At 39.9% G+C, this 15,511-nt stretch overlaps 1 protein-coding gene across 1 annotated transcript in view; it reads left to right on the top strand.

Moving 5' to 3' along the window:
• Nucleotides 1-15,511, top strand: part of CPXM2 (carboxypeptidase X, M14 family member 2) — a 68,501-nt gene that overhangs the window by 14,283 nt on the left and 38,707 nt on the right. Inside the window, exons 2-3 of the mRNA XM_068198277.1 lie at nucleotides 6,176-6,285; nucleotides 12,504-12,643. Of these exons, the coding sequence (XP_068054378.1) occupies nucleotides 6,176-6,285; nucleotides 12,504-12,643 (250 nt within the window). The remainder of the gene's footprint in view (nucleotides 1-6,175; nucleotides 6,286-12,503; nucleotides 12,644-15,511) is intronic.

Here is a 15,511-nt window from a genome sequence, read left to right as displayed (position 1 = left end):
AACCACTCAGACTGAAATCCATGGACATTTTTCCAGGGAAGAGCTGGGCCATAGCAACTGTGGAGTGTGAGTCATGAACATCTGTGGGAATTTCACACTTCCATGATCACATCATCAAAACAGCAACATTTAGAGACCAAATTTCCACCCCCCCACATGCCCTCATAAATAAATATAAATTATTTATGTAACATACACATAACAAATTATTTAGAAAATGGAAAACTTTATTCTGTTGAACTCAGCCCCTACAAATGCTGTCCATAGCAGAAACATAATCAAAAGACATTTTCAGCAAGGTGAAGGTTGTCAGAAATGTGCTTTTACTGTTATTTCACCTTGCAGGTGCATTGCAGTATTAAAGTATTTTGCATACCTGTGACCTAAGCATAAGTTTAGCCACAGAAATTAGACTGCCAGAGTTCCCATTAAAAGTTTCTGCTGTTGGAAGATAAATAATCAACCACACTTTTCATGGGAAAACCTCTAAATTTAGCTGCTAGGGCAAAATTTATGATATTGGCCTCATTAAGAAATTTTTGTGCAAGACCATCAAGACCTAAGAACAGTATGCGCAGTATAATGAGCCTTAAAGTCTTAATTCCCACAAAATATACACTTATTTGTGAGCTTAATTTACCTTTATCTTTAGGTAAATTGACAGTTTTGCCTCTTAAGTGCTTGTTGAAGTGCTTTGTTTAAACAAGACTTAAATCCCGTATCTCCCCTGGGATAGGAGATTGTGAGAAGCACAAAGCTGATATTTCTCCTTTTCAGATCCCAGTATCTCTGCTCATGAGGAGTTAGACCAGCAGGAATTGAAGAGGGTTACAGGTATGGCTCTTAGGATGTGGGCTGAAGAGGAAACACGATGCTTCTCTCTGCCCTTCCATTTGAAATATTCCAAAATTGATGAAAATTCTCTTTAAGTAAAAGAATTGTTCGTCTGCTTTGCCTCTGGAAGAGGAGGACAGAATGATTTCCTAAATGCATCTTTATTAGATACAAGAGCCATAAAGGCAGTCTGGACTTACATGCCATTCTTTATTTAGACCAGAAGAAATAAAATAAATTAGCAATTTAGGCAACAGAGACGAGCACAAGTGTTTTCCTTGCCTGCTAATACAGCTGTGTGATACAGAACAGGTGAAACTGCAGCACAGCAGCTGGAATTATCCTGCAGGAGTGAAGGAAACCACGCTGGCTCTGCAAAAGGTGGGGTTTTGACCAGAGCTTCAATTGCAGATGCTGCAGCAATAGGACAAAGCCATCACGAGGATGAAACTGCTTTCAAATATCCCCAGCCACTGAGATTGCAAAGTGAGCCCCTGCTGGCTTGAGGAGGGAGCTCAGCTGCACATCCAGGTATTGTTCTTGCTGTAGGCAAACCTAGAATAAGAGGTAAATTCAGATTTCAAGAGATGAGGTCGAGCCTGAGCTGATTCCCGAGTGTTTCTCCTGCTGATTTTAAGGGCCAGGGGTTTCCCCCAGTGCCCAGGTACCAGAACTGCCTTGGTGCCCTGCTGGGACTCCTGGGGGAAGAAGAATTGACGACACTGGACACTGAGATGTGGCCATTTAGCATTGCTGCAGGGAAGCTGTTCTGGGCTGAAAGCCTCACAAGAACACACTTCCACAGACAAATGTTATTGTATTTTACTGGAATTAATTCATTTGATCCAGACATCTTATTAATGCTCATTTCTAAAGTGAATACCTATCCGTGGCTGCAAATCACACACAAAACCATGCTTGAATATAGACCAGGAGGGAAGAAATGTCCACAACAGCCCCTTCCCTGCACCTTCAAGCCTAATGTTTGCTTTTTATCTCTCTAAACCAGGAATTCTGTAGGTGCATTTATTTATTAAGTTCTTATATACACAGGACGTGTATTTCAATGTCTCAAAGCCACAGCTGAATTCCCTGTATTTTATAATGATTAATTTTTCAGCTGGTTAAGGAAAAAAACCAAATAACTGGGTCATTTCCAGCTGAATCCATTATGCAATGGATTCACACAATCTCTGGTCATTCCTGCTGTCCAATTTCTGTGGCTTCCCCAAGGTTTTTTCAAACTGGCATGGAGTACAAAATCATTAAGACAGTCCTACTGATTGGGTGGAAATTTTCATTGTTTCATGAAATATTTCTTCAAGTTAAATAAAATGTATTAGAGCAATACTTTACAAAGTTTTTATGAATGCCATAATTCAGTTTCTTTTCCTGTATTTTTTTCAAAACTAGGCTGTCCCGGTTATCTCCAGTAGCTGTAAGAAACAGGGGACACACACCCCAACAAAATAATCTATCCAAAATTAAATTCTTGGTATGACTCTTTTTTTTTTTTTTCCAGTAGTGATATGGCAACTTCAGGTGGATTTTGTTGTATTATAATGAGTAAATTTGAGGTACTCAGAAGAGGCTATATTGAAAAACTTGTCCCCACCATCTCTGTACATTACACATTGTTGTTTTGGTCTACATGCTCCTTTTTTCATCCCTTTATTGATGTTGGAATTCTGTACATGTGGAAAACATTCATGTTCCTAGAGTGTTAATATTCAAATATTATGGCTGTAAATAGGAAACATAATTTTATTTTAAAGAAAAATCAGAAGTCTTCTCTTGTGGAAAACTGCATGAAATAGAAAATAAAAAATAGAATAAAATATAGAAATAAAAATTAGAAATATTTTCCATTTTTATTCTATATTTCTATCTATTAAAAATAGAAATATAGAATAAAAAAGTAGAAAACATAATTTTATTTTAAAGAAAAATCAGAAGTCTTCTCTTGTGGAAAACTGCATGAATCCCATACATCCAAGCTGCTGCGAAAAATAGTCTTGATGATTCCAAGAATATCATCCCCATGCAGGGTTACACAGGTGGAAATATCTAAAGGTCTTCAAATGCAAATCCTGCTGCTCTGCTCCAAGTTTGGGATGTCTACTAGAGAAAGAGGAGCCAAGAGTGGAAGAAAGTATTTTCATTAATTTTCAGTCAAGTATTGAAGCAAAATATTCAGTTTTTTTCTTACCAAGATTAAAAAAAGAAATAATATGATTAGTTATTGAAGTCACAGCTTAAAGTCTAGAGAAAGCAGGTGTTCTCCTATTAATTTATATGAATAACTGCAAAAATAAATTCCAGGATACTATTGAATTGATGGTAAAGATTTTTATGATTTCACTTGGAATATGGTGAGGCTTGAGCAGGCTGGGAAAGGAGAGTGTTGTGAACATTGCAGGGTTTCCATCAGAGTTACCTGTTCTGCCTCTTGTAGTCCCTGCCTGCTCACACAGCCCAGTCTTGGTTTCATTGACAGCTCCTGCTGTATTGAGCATTTCCTAATATTAGCCTGGTAATCTGATGCATCCACAGACAACACAATTCATCCTTGAGAAATAAAGAGCAGTCAAGCACCTTTCTCTGAGATCCATACGAACACTTATTAGTAAGCTTCAATTTCTCTAGAAACAGAGATAAACACCAAAACACTCTGGGCATTTTTTTTTCAGCCTGGAAATACCCATCTTGCAGCCTAAATCCACAGGCAACCCAGGAATTCTGCAGCTTTATAGTGAATTAATAACATTTCACTCTGAATAAAACTAAACCAGCTTCTCATACCTGCATGGGCAGGTGAATGCCACCGAACTGCTCTGACAGGCAGCTGCCAGGCTCAAAAATAGTGCATTTCCTACAGGTTTCAACAAAATGGGGTTTTGCACAGCTAAGAGCAGTGGTGGGTAGGTGCAGATTCTTTGCTTCTTTTTTCCTCTAAGGTTGGGATTAACTGTGTGAGAGGGTATTTCTTGTTGGGACTCAGATATTTATTAGTTCTTATCTATGTCACAGTCTCACAAACCCTGAGTTCCACAGCCCTTCACTCCAACAAACTAAAAATGGAGCTGCATCTCTCTCTCTACAAGGCCTTTTAAGGATAAACTGTGTAATTAATAAATGACACCTAAATTATTTTCACTTTTAACCCAATAACCAACCACCCATGCCCTGCAATGTGGACTTTATCCAATTACACAAAACCACCCAAACCCATGGAGAAGAAGGTGAAGAAGAAGGACCAGCCTTGGCCCTAAAACTTCCATCTTGCTTTATATATATTACTGTATTCTAAACCCTGAAACTCTAATTTTCCCACCCTATGATATCACACACTTCTATCCAAACTCCACCCCCACAATCCCAGTTCTGTCATTTCATTTTGGAAGCCTTCTCCACGGCCTCAGGTCAATGCAGTGTTCTCCTGGGGGTCAGTGCCTGGCAGCACAGAAAGTCTGGAATTCTCAGCATCCAGGGCTCCAACAGATTGGGACTGTGCCTGTGCATCCCATGGAGCAGGGATGTGACACCTGGGGTAGCTCCGTGAGCCTTTGCTGCAGTTTGGCTGCAGAGAACAGGATGTGAAACACAGAGACTTTTCAACTTTTATTTTGTAACTCCCAGCAGTACCTGTAGATCTCAACGTAGCTTTGGTAGGAGCAGCATAAATGCTGAATTAAATGATATTTTATGAAGTGAGCATGCAAAACCAGCTTGCTTTTATTTTTTGGCTCGCCTTTATTTTCAGCTCAGACCTGGCACAGGTAGTTCTGGGTAACTTCAGGGGAATTTGAGATTGTTCACAGATTATACACCAAAGTGCCAAAGCATTCTCAGGATTGCACCATGAGACTGATTTCCAAACCTGTCTTGAGGACCAAACTTGTTAAAAAAGGCAGGCAGTTCCCAACAATGTGATTTACTCCCAGTAGAGATCTGTCAGAGCCTGAGACTTCCACTTGGAGTATGATGAAAGATGCAACACTCTATAAGGAAATGAAATTAAAACAATCAGACAATCAACCCAAAATCCTCCCAGCTATTCCTTCCCCTGGCTTCCATTACACATCCTGTTTCTTCTCTGTTTTGGATAATTGAATTGAAAGCTCTTTGAAATGAGGAGCTGTCTACATTTCAGCTCTCATGTAGCATTAAGATCACTGTTGGTACTTTAGAAAATATGTTAATTTTTACATTTTATCTTTACTACCTCTGAAGGAGACATTTGGCCCTGGATTTTTGTGAGAACTTCCTAAGGATGACCAAAGAAACAGCAACATGAATTGACAGCCTGTAACATTTTTCCTGTGGGATTTTAGTTTGTTGTGAACTGAGGAGGAGTCTGGGACATCTCAAACATTGCCAGTTTGTGCCTAATAATGCAAAAAACTGCACTTGAAAGTTAAATACCACCTGAAAGTTAAATACAGTCAGGTCCATTCCCACTGTCCGGGACAGAGCCCCCATCCCTGGAGGGATTTAACAGAGGTGTGCATGTGGGGACAATAGTGGTGAACATGGCAGTGCTGAGGGAATGGTTGGACTTGATGATTTTCGAGGGATTTCCCAACATAAACGATTCTCTCATACTTTGATAACCTCATGACATTTTGGTGGGTGATTAAAAAGCCAAACGTTTGTCTGATAATCACGAAACAGATTTTTCCCAACCTCTTAACTTCCAAAGCCAGAGCTCCAAGCACTGCTTTGCTGAAGTAATGGCATTTGCTTTTTTGTCCTCAAGGATGTGCAGAATTTGGGGCTTAAAGGGATGGTCCTTGGTTCAAAATTGCTCTGTTTGTGTTTAATCACCGCCTCTGCAGAGCTCACCTCTCTCTGGGCTCCCAGACCTCTGGAACAAGATGCTGTTGTGCAATGGGAGGAACTCTGAAGTTTCCAGAAGAGATTTTAATTAGAAACATAATTTCATACAGTAGCTTGGAATGAGTACAGGGAGGGGAAAAAATCCAAACAAGAGATGAAAAAGAAAACACCAAAAAGAAAAATGAAATGGGTGTTTTAGTCATGAAAAGCACTTGACAAGAAATACTGTGCATATCTGTGAAAAACTGAAGCACGGAGCAAGCAGTAATAACTATGTGAGCCCCTGCAAACGGTGTAAGTCTGCATTGCCTCATTGATTTTCTGAGAACTGCCATTCCTCATTGCCCTCAGCATTGCTCTGCTCCTTTATCCCAGGGAGGACCCAGCCAGCTTGGCACTGCCCACATCCAGAAACTTTGAATACTTGTTTGTTTTGTGTTGTTTTGTTGGGTGGGTTTTTTTTCCTGTTTAATTAAAATTTAATCAACCTTTTGTTTTGTAGATTGCCCTCCACTTGGTCTGGAGACATTAAAAATTACTGACTTCCAGCTCCATGCCTCCACAGCAAAGCGCTACGGCCTCGGGGCCCACCGAGGAAGGCTCAATATTCAGGTAACATCAAATTTTTCTCCTAAGTGGGAGAATGGCTCCAGGTTGTGCTGCTGAATAAAGAGAACCAGTGGATAGTTATCGGTTCTGACTGCTTTGTCAGCTCATGTCATTCAAATGGAGGGGAAACAGTGGGGTTGCAGAAGGGAGGAAGTTTGATGGATAACTTTTGGGTTCGTGGACTAGTTAGGAAAATCTCCAGATTTGATGTGCAATTCCAGACTCTGTGAGGAAGCAAAGGTGGAGGCAGATCCCTTCCCTGCTCCCTTCACAACCGTCCTGCAAGGAAGCTCTAGCAGCAAGTTGCTTTTTTCTTTTGCCTGTAGTTAATGACAATGCTTAATTGAAAGTGTGGTTTCAAGTGAAACTCTTTCCCTAAGGCAGTTTTTTTTTCAGAAGCAGTGATTATACCATCCAAAAAATGCTTCTAATCAGAACTCTCTAACATACAATCCTGTTTAGCTTCTTTTGTTTCAGATTAAAAATGTGTTTGGGTGCTTTGCAGGACCAGATGCCATTGTCCCGTTTCTCGTGTTTCTGTTTCCCACTTTATTATTAGGGCTGTTCTCTGGATTACAGTCTGCCCAGACTAAAAATGTTACTTTGCATGATAAAGCACAACACTTAGAGTCATAAACAGGATATCAGCACCCAGCCAACAGTGAAAGATCCCTGAAGTTTATTTACTTTATCTTTCATTTCAGACCCTTCCATTTGTGTTTCTCCTCAGCTGAAGGGGTTTGATGCTTAGGGGGGCTAAGGCTGGGACCAGGAGGGATGAGCTCTAATCAGCAGTGCCATTCCACATGGTTCCCTCTGGAAGAGGGATCACCCTTGCTTAAAATCCCACCGTGCCTCTGCACAAACATCTCTCTGGGGAAAACACCTGCATAGCCCTCCTAATTTTATTTTTTTTTTCCAGTGTTTGTTTTAATGTATTAAAGTTGGTCAGAAAGCTCAGGAAGTCACTTTGGAAAAGGCAGCTGGGGGGAGTGGCAGGCAGCCAGCACAGAAGTGGGAATGGGCCGTTCCTTTCCAATCCAGGCCATGGGGTTGTGTGCAAGGTGAGCTCTCACCTGCAGCCTTCATATTCATTGTCTTTGGAGAGCCACTGAGGGAGTTTGCTTCTTTCCTTGGTATTTTTGCTAGGAAAAAACCCTCATGATCACAAAAATGGGATGCAGATGATATTCAGGGGGGTTCTAGAGGAATGCTCAGTTATTTTATTACATCTTGTTTATATAATGGCATCAAACCAACGACTGTGATGCAAACCTCTGAGTTCTCTGTTGGTTCTGGCTACTTATTTTTCATGCTGCTGTTGAAGTTCAATTTATTTAAACACAAGACCACACTGGTTTGGCCATCCACTCCTGTCATCACCAGTAGTGTGCTAAAATAAATAGAGAGGTGATAAATAAAAATAATATATATATAAATAAATAGAGTGTTACCAATGGCTGCTGTGTCCTGTAAATATAATCTCCAGAGAAGCCAAGGGCAGAGTCTTTTACTGGGAAGCAAAGCAGAAGAAAAATGCCACTCAGCTCTTCCTGAAATTTCCCAAATCTTGGATTAGACCATTTTTTTTTTACCCCTACTGAAACTATAGATACAATAATTCCCTAAACTCCCTTACCACACAGGGTTACTACTGCTGTTAAAAAAAAAAAAATGGGCTTGCCATTATTTTTATTTAAAAACAGTTTTCTCTGGACTTAGTTAAAAATTAATAGCACTAAAACTTTTCTAAACCTGGGATCTGCAGGTCCCTGTCATTGGGGTTTCAGTGCATAAAGATTTCTGAATTTCACTCATATTTAGAGGGAATTTGCTCTAACCAGGCACAGGTGCTGCAGGTGGCTGATGTGCCAGGTGGGTAATGAGGTCCCTGGTGATTTCTCTGCTGCTCAGCACAGGAGGTTGCAGCCAGCTGGGAAAGGCAAAAGGCACTGGGATTGAAGCTGCTGTGTTTTCCTGCTGTCCAGAGCTGTACATGAAGGAAAACACTTGGCCCAGCTCGCAGACACTGCTGTGCCACTGGAATTCTGTGAACATGCTCTGGGGATGGTGACAAGCAATTCTATGGGCTGCTGCCCCCGTCCAGTGATCTGGATTTCACCCTAGAGCTGTCAGAATATTCGTGGGGCTGTGGTGTTCCCCCCCAGAATAACACAAAATCCTCTCTCTGCCCAACCTCATCATCTGATGCAAAGTCAGCTGAGAAGCTCAGGGCTCTCCCCAGGTAACTGGCACTGCCTCAATTTTCAGAGAATTTGCAGAATAATTAAGTTTTTCCAAAGCTTTTCAGGGTTTGTTTTGGTTATTTCATTTTTCCTGTTTAGATTATCTGAAGCACATGAAGTGAATCAGCTGGTGTGTGCTTTATTCCAGAAAAGGACAGGCTTAGAACTGGATAAGACTTTGCAGGATCTGCTTCTCTTGTGCCCTTGAATTGTGTGGGCCCTGATTTTCCTCCCAGTCCTGCCTGAATGTCGGGATTAAGGTGGGATTTCTCAAGGGCATGAACCATGTTAGTAGAGGCCCATATTTTGGAGATCTAACTGCAGTAGAGGTACAACCAGGAATAATTTAACATCATCAAGGGAAATCATGGCATAAAATAATACTAATTGAGGCTCTATGCCTTCAGGGATAAAATTCATTTGTATTTGTCACTTATACGATAATTAAAGTGGTTGAAACGTGAATCGTTTGTCAAACTATGTTTCTTTCCCTTCCTCATTTTCCTGGCTGGAGAAATCCAAACACTGAAGATTACCCAAGTGAAGCAATCCCATGTCTGCAAACACTGGCATTTGTGTATAAAGGAGACCTCCCTGTGCCTAAAGGGACTCCAGGAGAGCTGGAGAGGGACTGGGCACAAGGGATGGAGGGACAGGACACAGGGAATGGCTCCCACTGCCAGAGGGCAGGGATGGCTGGGATTTTGAGAAGGAATTGCTCCCTTCGAGGGTGGGGAGGGACTGGAATAGGTTTGCCAGAGCAGCTGTGGTTGCCCCTGGATCCCTGGAAGTGCCCAAGGTCAGGGTGGACATCGGGGGACAGTAGAAGGTGTCCCTGCCCATGGCAGGGGTGGGAATGGATGAGCTTTAAGGTCCCTCCCAAGCCAACCCATTCCATGGTTCCATGATTGTTTTTCCACATCTTTGTTCCCTTTGAAAAGCTGCATTATCAAATCACAAGGAAAAGACAAAATTATTGAAGACTTACTCACAGCCTGTGTGTTTTAGTTCTTCCCCACTGGCAGTGGGTGCTATAAATACCTGTGATGGGTAATGCTTTCTTTTTCCCCCTCCCAAACTTCCTATGGTAAAATATTTTTTGATCATCCTGTTGGGAATGGAAAAGTATTTAAGCAGAGGTGGTTTGATATTTGGTGTATTTTTACTGCTGCTCCAGCTGATTTGTGGCAGAAGACTGGAGTTTCTTTCTTTATTTGAGTACATTTTGGTAGTATTATCTTTCTCCTCATTATAGAATAAGGCTTTTAGAACACTGATATTGTGAGCAAGTTTTTATTCTGCCTTGCACACATCTAATTTGGAATAGAAACATGAATTAGAATGCAAAGTCATATTATTTGTAAAGGAATTTATAACCTTCATATTATTTTCTGGGTACCTAATAAGCAGCTCATTTGGTTTAGCTGAATTACATTTTTCAGCTTTCACACTTGGGAATTACTGATTTGTGAGTGACAGAAAAAAGTCTCTTTTCCTCTGTCCAAAAGGGTTGGTTGTTTTTTCTTTTTTTCCTCATAAGACACTGCTTACTGAGAAATATTTTTGCATTTGGCTGCAAATGAAGCATTAACTGGGTTAGAATTGGAGTTATTCTTGAATATTCTGTGAAGGGAAAAAGGCTTTGCTCAAGACTTAGCCCTGGCTTCCAATTTTCATTAGCTCCTTCAGTCTCCTGCTTATGAAGATAATTTAAGTTCCCATGACATAACTTGAATCTGCTTTTTCCAGTAATTCAGTATGGATTTTTAAACTTCAAGTAAACTCGTTACTGAAGAAAGGTATCTTGAGCTGTATTATTTGATAGAATACTTGGTGATAACTGTACCCATCTCTCAGGAATGATCATTTTTCCAAAGAAATTGAATAGGAATTCTAATTAATAAATACTTGATTGAGTCTATAAGTTTTTATTTTATAGAAACAGTTTTTGAAGTGGCCATAGGGAAATAAAACACCTTCAGAAAAAAATATGGACTTGAAGCTGAGAAGAGAAATTGTAGCATAAATTTCTTGAGTTTTTTTCCCTTCAGGAACATTTCTAAAAAGTACTTCTCATTGATTAAACTCCTCTTTTTCATGTAGTATTTTATGCTGATTGGACACAGACACCTGCTTCTTTTTACCCAGAATTTTTTTTTTTAGTTTCAGAGAAGCTGATATCAGAAAATAAGAGAGCAGGGAGAAGTAGGAGCATGGGGTTGTTTATTTCTTCTTCCTCTTCTTTTTCTTTTTCTTTTTTTTTTTTTTTTATGGTATCTTTGCCCCTATTTAAGGCTTAAGTATTTTAAGCTGTGGATAACTAAGACTCCCCATATTTGATATTCAGCTTAAGCTTAACTTTATTTAAACCCAGCTGAAACCATGGATACTCAAGAATGTAATTTGGGTGGGAGGGGTTTTTTATTTTAATAAGCACTTTTCCCATACGTTTTTTCTCTGCTTTCCACTTCTCATTGCAGCCTGGAGGAGAGGTTTATTCCCTGATGAGCATCACACCACTGGGAATTATCCTCAGCTTAAAAAGGACCAGGGATTGGGAGATAGGGGCACTTGTTCTGCAAGAACTGGTGGAATTTCCAGTGTGGAGGGATTAGCAGGATGCTGGTTCAAGGTGCTCTGCAGATATTAACACTTCCTGGCAAGGTTTTAAAGCCTCAGGCTACTTCAGATTCCATCTTACTTTAAAATGCATTGAAACCTTTTCTTGCAGGGGTTATAACTCAGGTCAGTGACCATGTTTGTATTCTCATGTTTTCCCATTGTTCTGCTCTCCCTGCAGAATTTATCTCCCATTGTTAACAGGCTTTTTCTCTGTGTTTTCTTATTTGACTTTTATACAAATTCTCCTTAAAATATCAGAGCTAATGTATAGAAGTAGGGGGCTTAATTTGATTTTGGTAGATGTAGGAAAACAAATAATTTTTAAGCTGCCTTATCTCAGACCTGAATACCTGAGAAAATGAGAAGTTTTAGGAATTGAATCAGTGTCTTGTGTTTTGCAGCACTTCCTTCAGGTGCCATCAGAGCCACACTGGAAAAAGGGATTAACCACTGCATCCTCTTTGAGTTAGAGCCACCCATTTGGGTAGAAAAAGTCTGTAAACCTCTTCATTTTCATTTGGGAAATATTTAACGATCTCCATTCTTGGAATTGCATGGATGGCAATGATAAATCCACATAAACCACAGACGAAATACCACAAAAATACATGTAGCCTCAGAGGACCACATGGCAAAGCTCTATGCTCTTTATGGCAGTGACGGCTTGGTGCCAAACATTTCCTGGGCTTTAGAAGGAAAATAAATCTCTGAAGACTTCAGATGCTATGTTTCATTAAATTCTAGTTCAGATTTATTTGGAAAACAGCTTACCCAAAATACCTTCAGCTATTTCTTTGAAAGGCTGGGAAGGCTGTTTGTGGTGGGTTTCCCAGCAGAAATTGGGATACAAATTGGTGCTCAAGTTGGGGAGCAGCCAGAATTTCCTGAATTTTTAACCTTTGCCACCCTGGCTATGAAAATTAACATTTCTGTTTCTGGTGGGAAGTAGTGCTACTGTTTCCTTATGCCCTGCACTCTGCTTTGCTGCTTCCAGGGAAAACAAGATTTTCTAATCACTGACCATTATTTACATGGAGCTGGCTTTTTAGGACCTTCCAAACTCTGCAGACCATGTGGATAATTTGTTCTGGATAAAGACTGTGGCTCTATCAGGCCACAAAAAACAGACTGAAGCTCTGTTTATCTTTTCTGACTTAAATTTAGATGCAAACATTCTTCGTTTTCAATGGGACTTCCCAGAATTTCCTGCCCTGCCTTGAGTAAGGAAATATTTTGGTGAGGCCCTCAAGGGTCTTGAAGTGAGGGGGATGAATGATGTGTTCCTTTCTTTTTCCCATGAAAGACCTTCAGTTTCTTAGCTCTGATTTATGGTCAGCTTTGCCTTCTTTTCAGGCAGGTGTTAACGAAAATGATTTTTATGATGGTGCTTGGTGTGCAGGAAGAAATGACCCCTACCAGTGGATTGAAGTCGATGCTCGAAGGCTGACAAAATTCACTGGAGTCATCACACAGGGAAGAAACTCCCTCTGGTCGTAAGTACACGCTGACTTTTCTCCATGGCATTCTGAGCTTTCAGACCAAGGCATTCATGTCCTGATGTGCTTTGGTTCTGCAAGGAAAAAAAAAAAAACAACAAAAAAAAACAAAACTAGATTGGAAATGCTGTGGGACATCAAGTCGTTGAATGGGGCAACAGTTATTATATATAAGGCAAAGTAATTTTATATATATATATTAATAAATTAAAAAATATATAATATAATATATATTTTTCTATAAAAAGCAAAATCATTATATATATAAATAAATATATATATATAAGTGTCACTATTGGACACATAATGAGTACACAGAAGCTTAGTAAGTTCAAAAGAGAAATAGAGCCAATTTTATTTCTAGCCTCGCAATATGTAGAATTCCAAAGGTGACCGTGGATTGGAGGATGAAATTGCCACCTCTCCAACCACACTGGTCAAACCACCAGTCCATCAATTCTCTCTTCCCACAAAGAAGAATGCAAAACAATCATTATTTACATGAACAGTGTGTGAGAACTGCAGGAGAAATATGTAAACATCAGAAGGCACAGAAAACTTTTAAAAGAACTTTAAAATGTTGAAAAGAACTATAAAAGAAACCTTAACATTTTAAAAATCAGGGCAACATATAATAAAATAATAATAATATAATCCATATATTTATATATCTATAAAAGGCAAAGTCATTATATATAGCATAAAATAGAAGTTTAAGGGTAGCAAACTTCTGTAGTCATGATCTACATCTGGGCCTTTACACTCACCTTGTCATATTTACTTGTGTTAAACTTCCTCATTATTTTCCAATATTTAACTTGATTAGCTCAGGTTATAGTTTCAGGGAGCTTTTTAATTTAGTTTCAAATAACCATGCCTCTTTGAGATGTCTTAATCCCTAGGTAATCACCAAGTAATTGCTGTAATTCCAAAACAAAATGATTTTTATGTGAGCAGATAAAACAAACTTTATAGCTATATATATATATATATATATATATATATAATATATGTAAATATATTATTTATAAATTGATATATGTTTAGAATTAATTATATTTAAAATATTATTTAATTACATATCGGCATATAATTATGCAAATGCATATTTTGTGTATATATAAAAATATACTATGTTTGAGCTTTCTGGCCACTGCTTGGGCTAGAGAATGTCTCATGGCACCGAGAAATAAGTGTTTTGCCCAGATTTGTCTGCATTTACTCCTCTGTGACTGCTGTGGAGTGTATATGAGGGATGCAGCAATCAGATGGCAGGAACAGCAACTGGAGGGGAGGATTTGGGGTTTTTCCTGCTCTTTACATGTTTGTTTGGGCTTTTAATTTGTCGCTGAGTCTCACAGATTTATGTGAGCAGAAAATTCCACTTGTGCTGCTGGAACTTTTGCACAAGGGTGCAGGAGATGCACAACCTCTCTGAGAGATCCATTCTGTCAGAACTCTCCCTTAGAAAATGAATGTGACATGTAATTGAAGGTAAACCAAAAAAATGCCACTGTATCTTAGAAAAATAATATTTTCTTTTCAACAGTTGAATTTTCTATGGTGGTTTTTTTTTTTTTTTTTTTTTTTTAATTTCTTTTAATGTGCTTGTGGGAGTAGGTGCTTATTTGGCAATAAGATTTCTATATTTATTCCACATTGTTCTGTGATAGGTAGATAATTACTGTAAGAAAGCCTTACTCCTTTCTTTATTCATCCTCTTGACATCGCTGTTCCTCTCAACACCAGAGCTGCACTGCTTCATCCTGTCATGCTTCTATTTTTAATTCAGCTCTGTTAGGAGTTTACAGCAGATCTTGACACTATTTATGGCTGGTATTCACAGTCATCTTGGGGTTTTGGGGTTTTTTTTGAACCACAGAATCACAGAAAGGTTTGGGTTGGAATGGACTTTAAAGATCATTGAGTTCCAACTCCCCTGCCATGGGCTGGGAATTTTGGTTTGGCCTCATTCCCCATAAAAAATTGGTGGGCAGAACACTGAGGGTTTGCAGGAAGAGCAGGATTGGTGCTGGCAGAGCAGGTCCAGGCTCCTCCTGGATTACTACAGAGATTTGAGGAAATCCAGGCACATTTCTGCCTGGCAGGAGCAACGATGGTTTCACCAGAGCCAGCTGTGCTGTGGGGCAGGTTAATGTCTCCTGAAAACACCTCCTGGAGAACTGAGCTGTGCCCCATGGAAGGAGCAGGGCAGTGGGGAGAAACAGTCCCAGTAAGGGACAGAAAAAGAGTGGGGTGGGACTTGTTTTGGGGTGGGCAGGTTCCTTTGTGCCTGTTTTGCTCAGAAAGCAAAGGAGACTCATCAGCTGACTGGGATGGTCTCAAAAAGGATTGTTTGTGATAGGAAAGTTTGTACCAAAAGATGCCTTTCTGTTACCTGAGGCACCTTCCCAGCTTTATGAGGCTGTGTGACAAGAAGAGAGTGCTTTCATGACTGATGGAAACATATGCTGGAGAATAATCTTATTGTAGGTATGAGAGCCAAAGAAACACCTCTCTGATCTGTGTTGTATTAGAAGTGAAAACCTGCCAAGCAGGGGAGCCGAGGTAAGATTTTTATTTAGTCCAAAGCCTTGGAGACTTTCCCAGCTTTATATGTTAAAAATAAAAAAATCAAGGCACTGAAGGAGGGCTGGCTTATATTAGATATTAGGAAGAAACTCTTTCCTGTGAGGGTGGGCAGGCCCTGGCACAGGGTGCCCAGAGCAGCTGTGGCTGCCCCTGGATCCCTGGCAGTGCCCAAGGCCAGGTTGGACATTGGGCTTGGAGCCACCTGGGGCCATGAAAGGTGTCCCTGCCCATGGCAAGGATGGAACAGGATGATCTTTAAGGTCCCTTCCAACC

Source organism: Anomalospiza imberbis, chromosome 8 (assembly GCF_031753505.1).
Source record: "Anomalospiza imberbis isolate Cuckoo-Finch-1a 21T00152 chromosome 8, ASM3175350v1, whole genome shotgun sequence".
Classification (NCBI taxonomy): domain Eukaryota; kingdom Metazoa; phylum Chordata; class Aves; order Passeriformes; family Viduidae; genus Anomalospiza; species Anomalospiza imberbis.
Note: the sequence above shows the minus strand (reverse complement) of the source record. Positions and strands in the feature narration are given on the sequence as shown.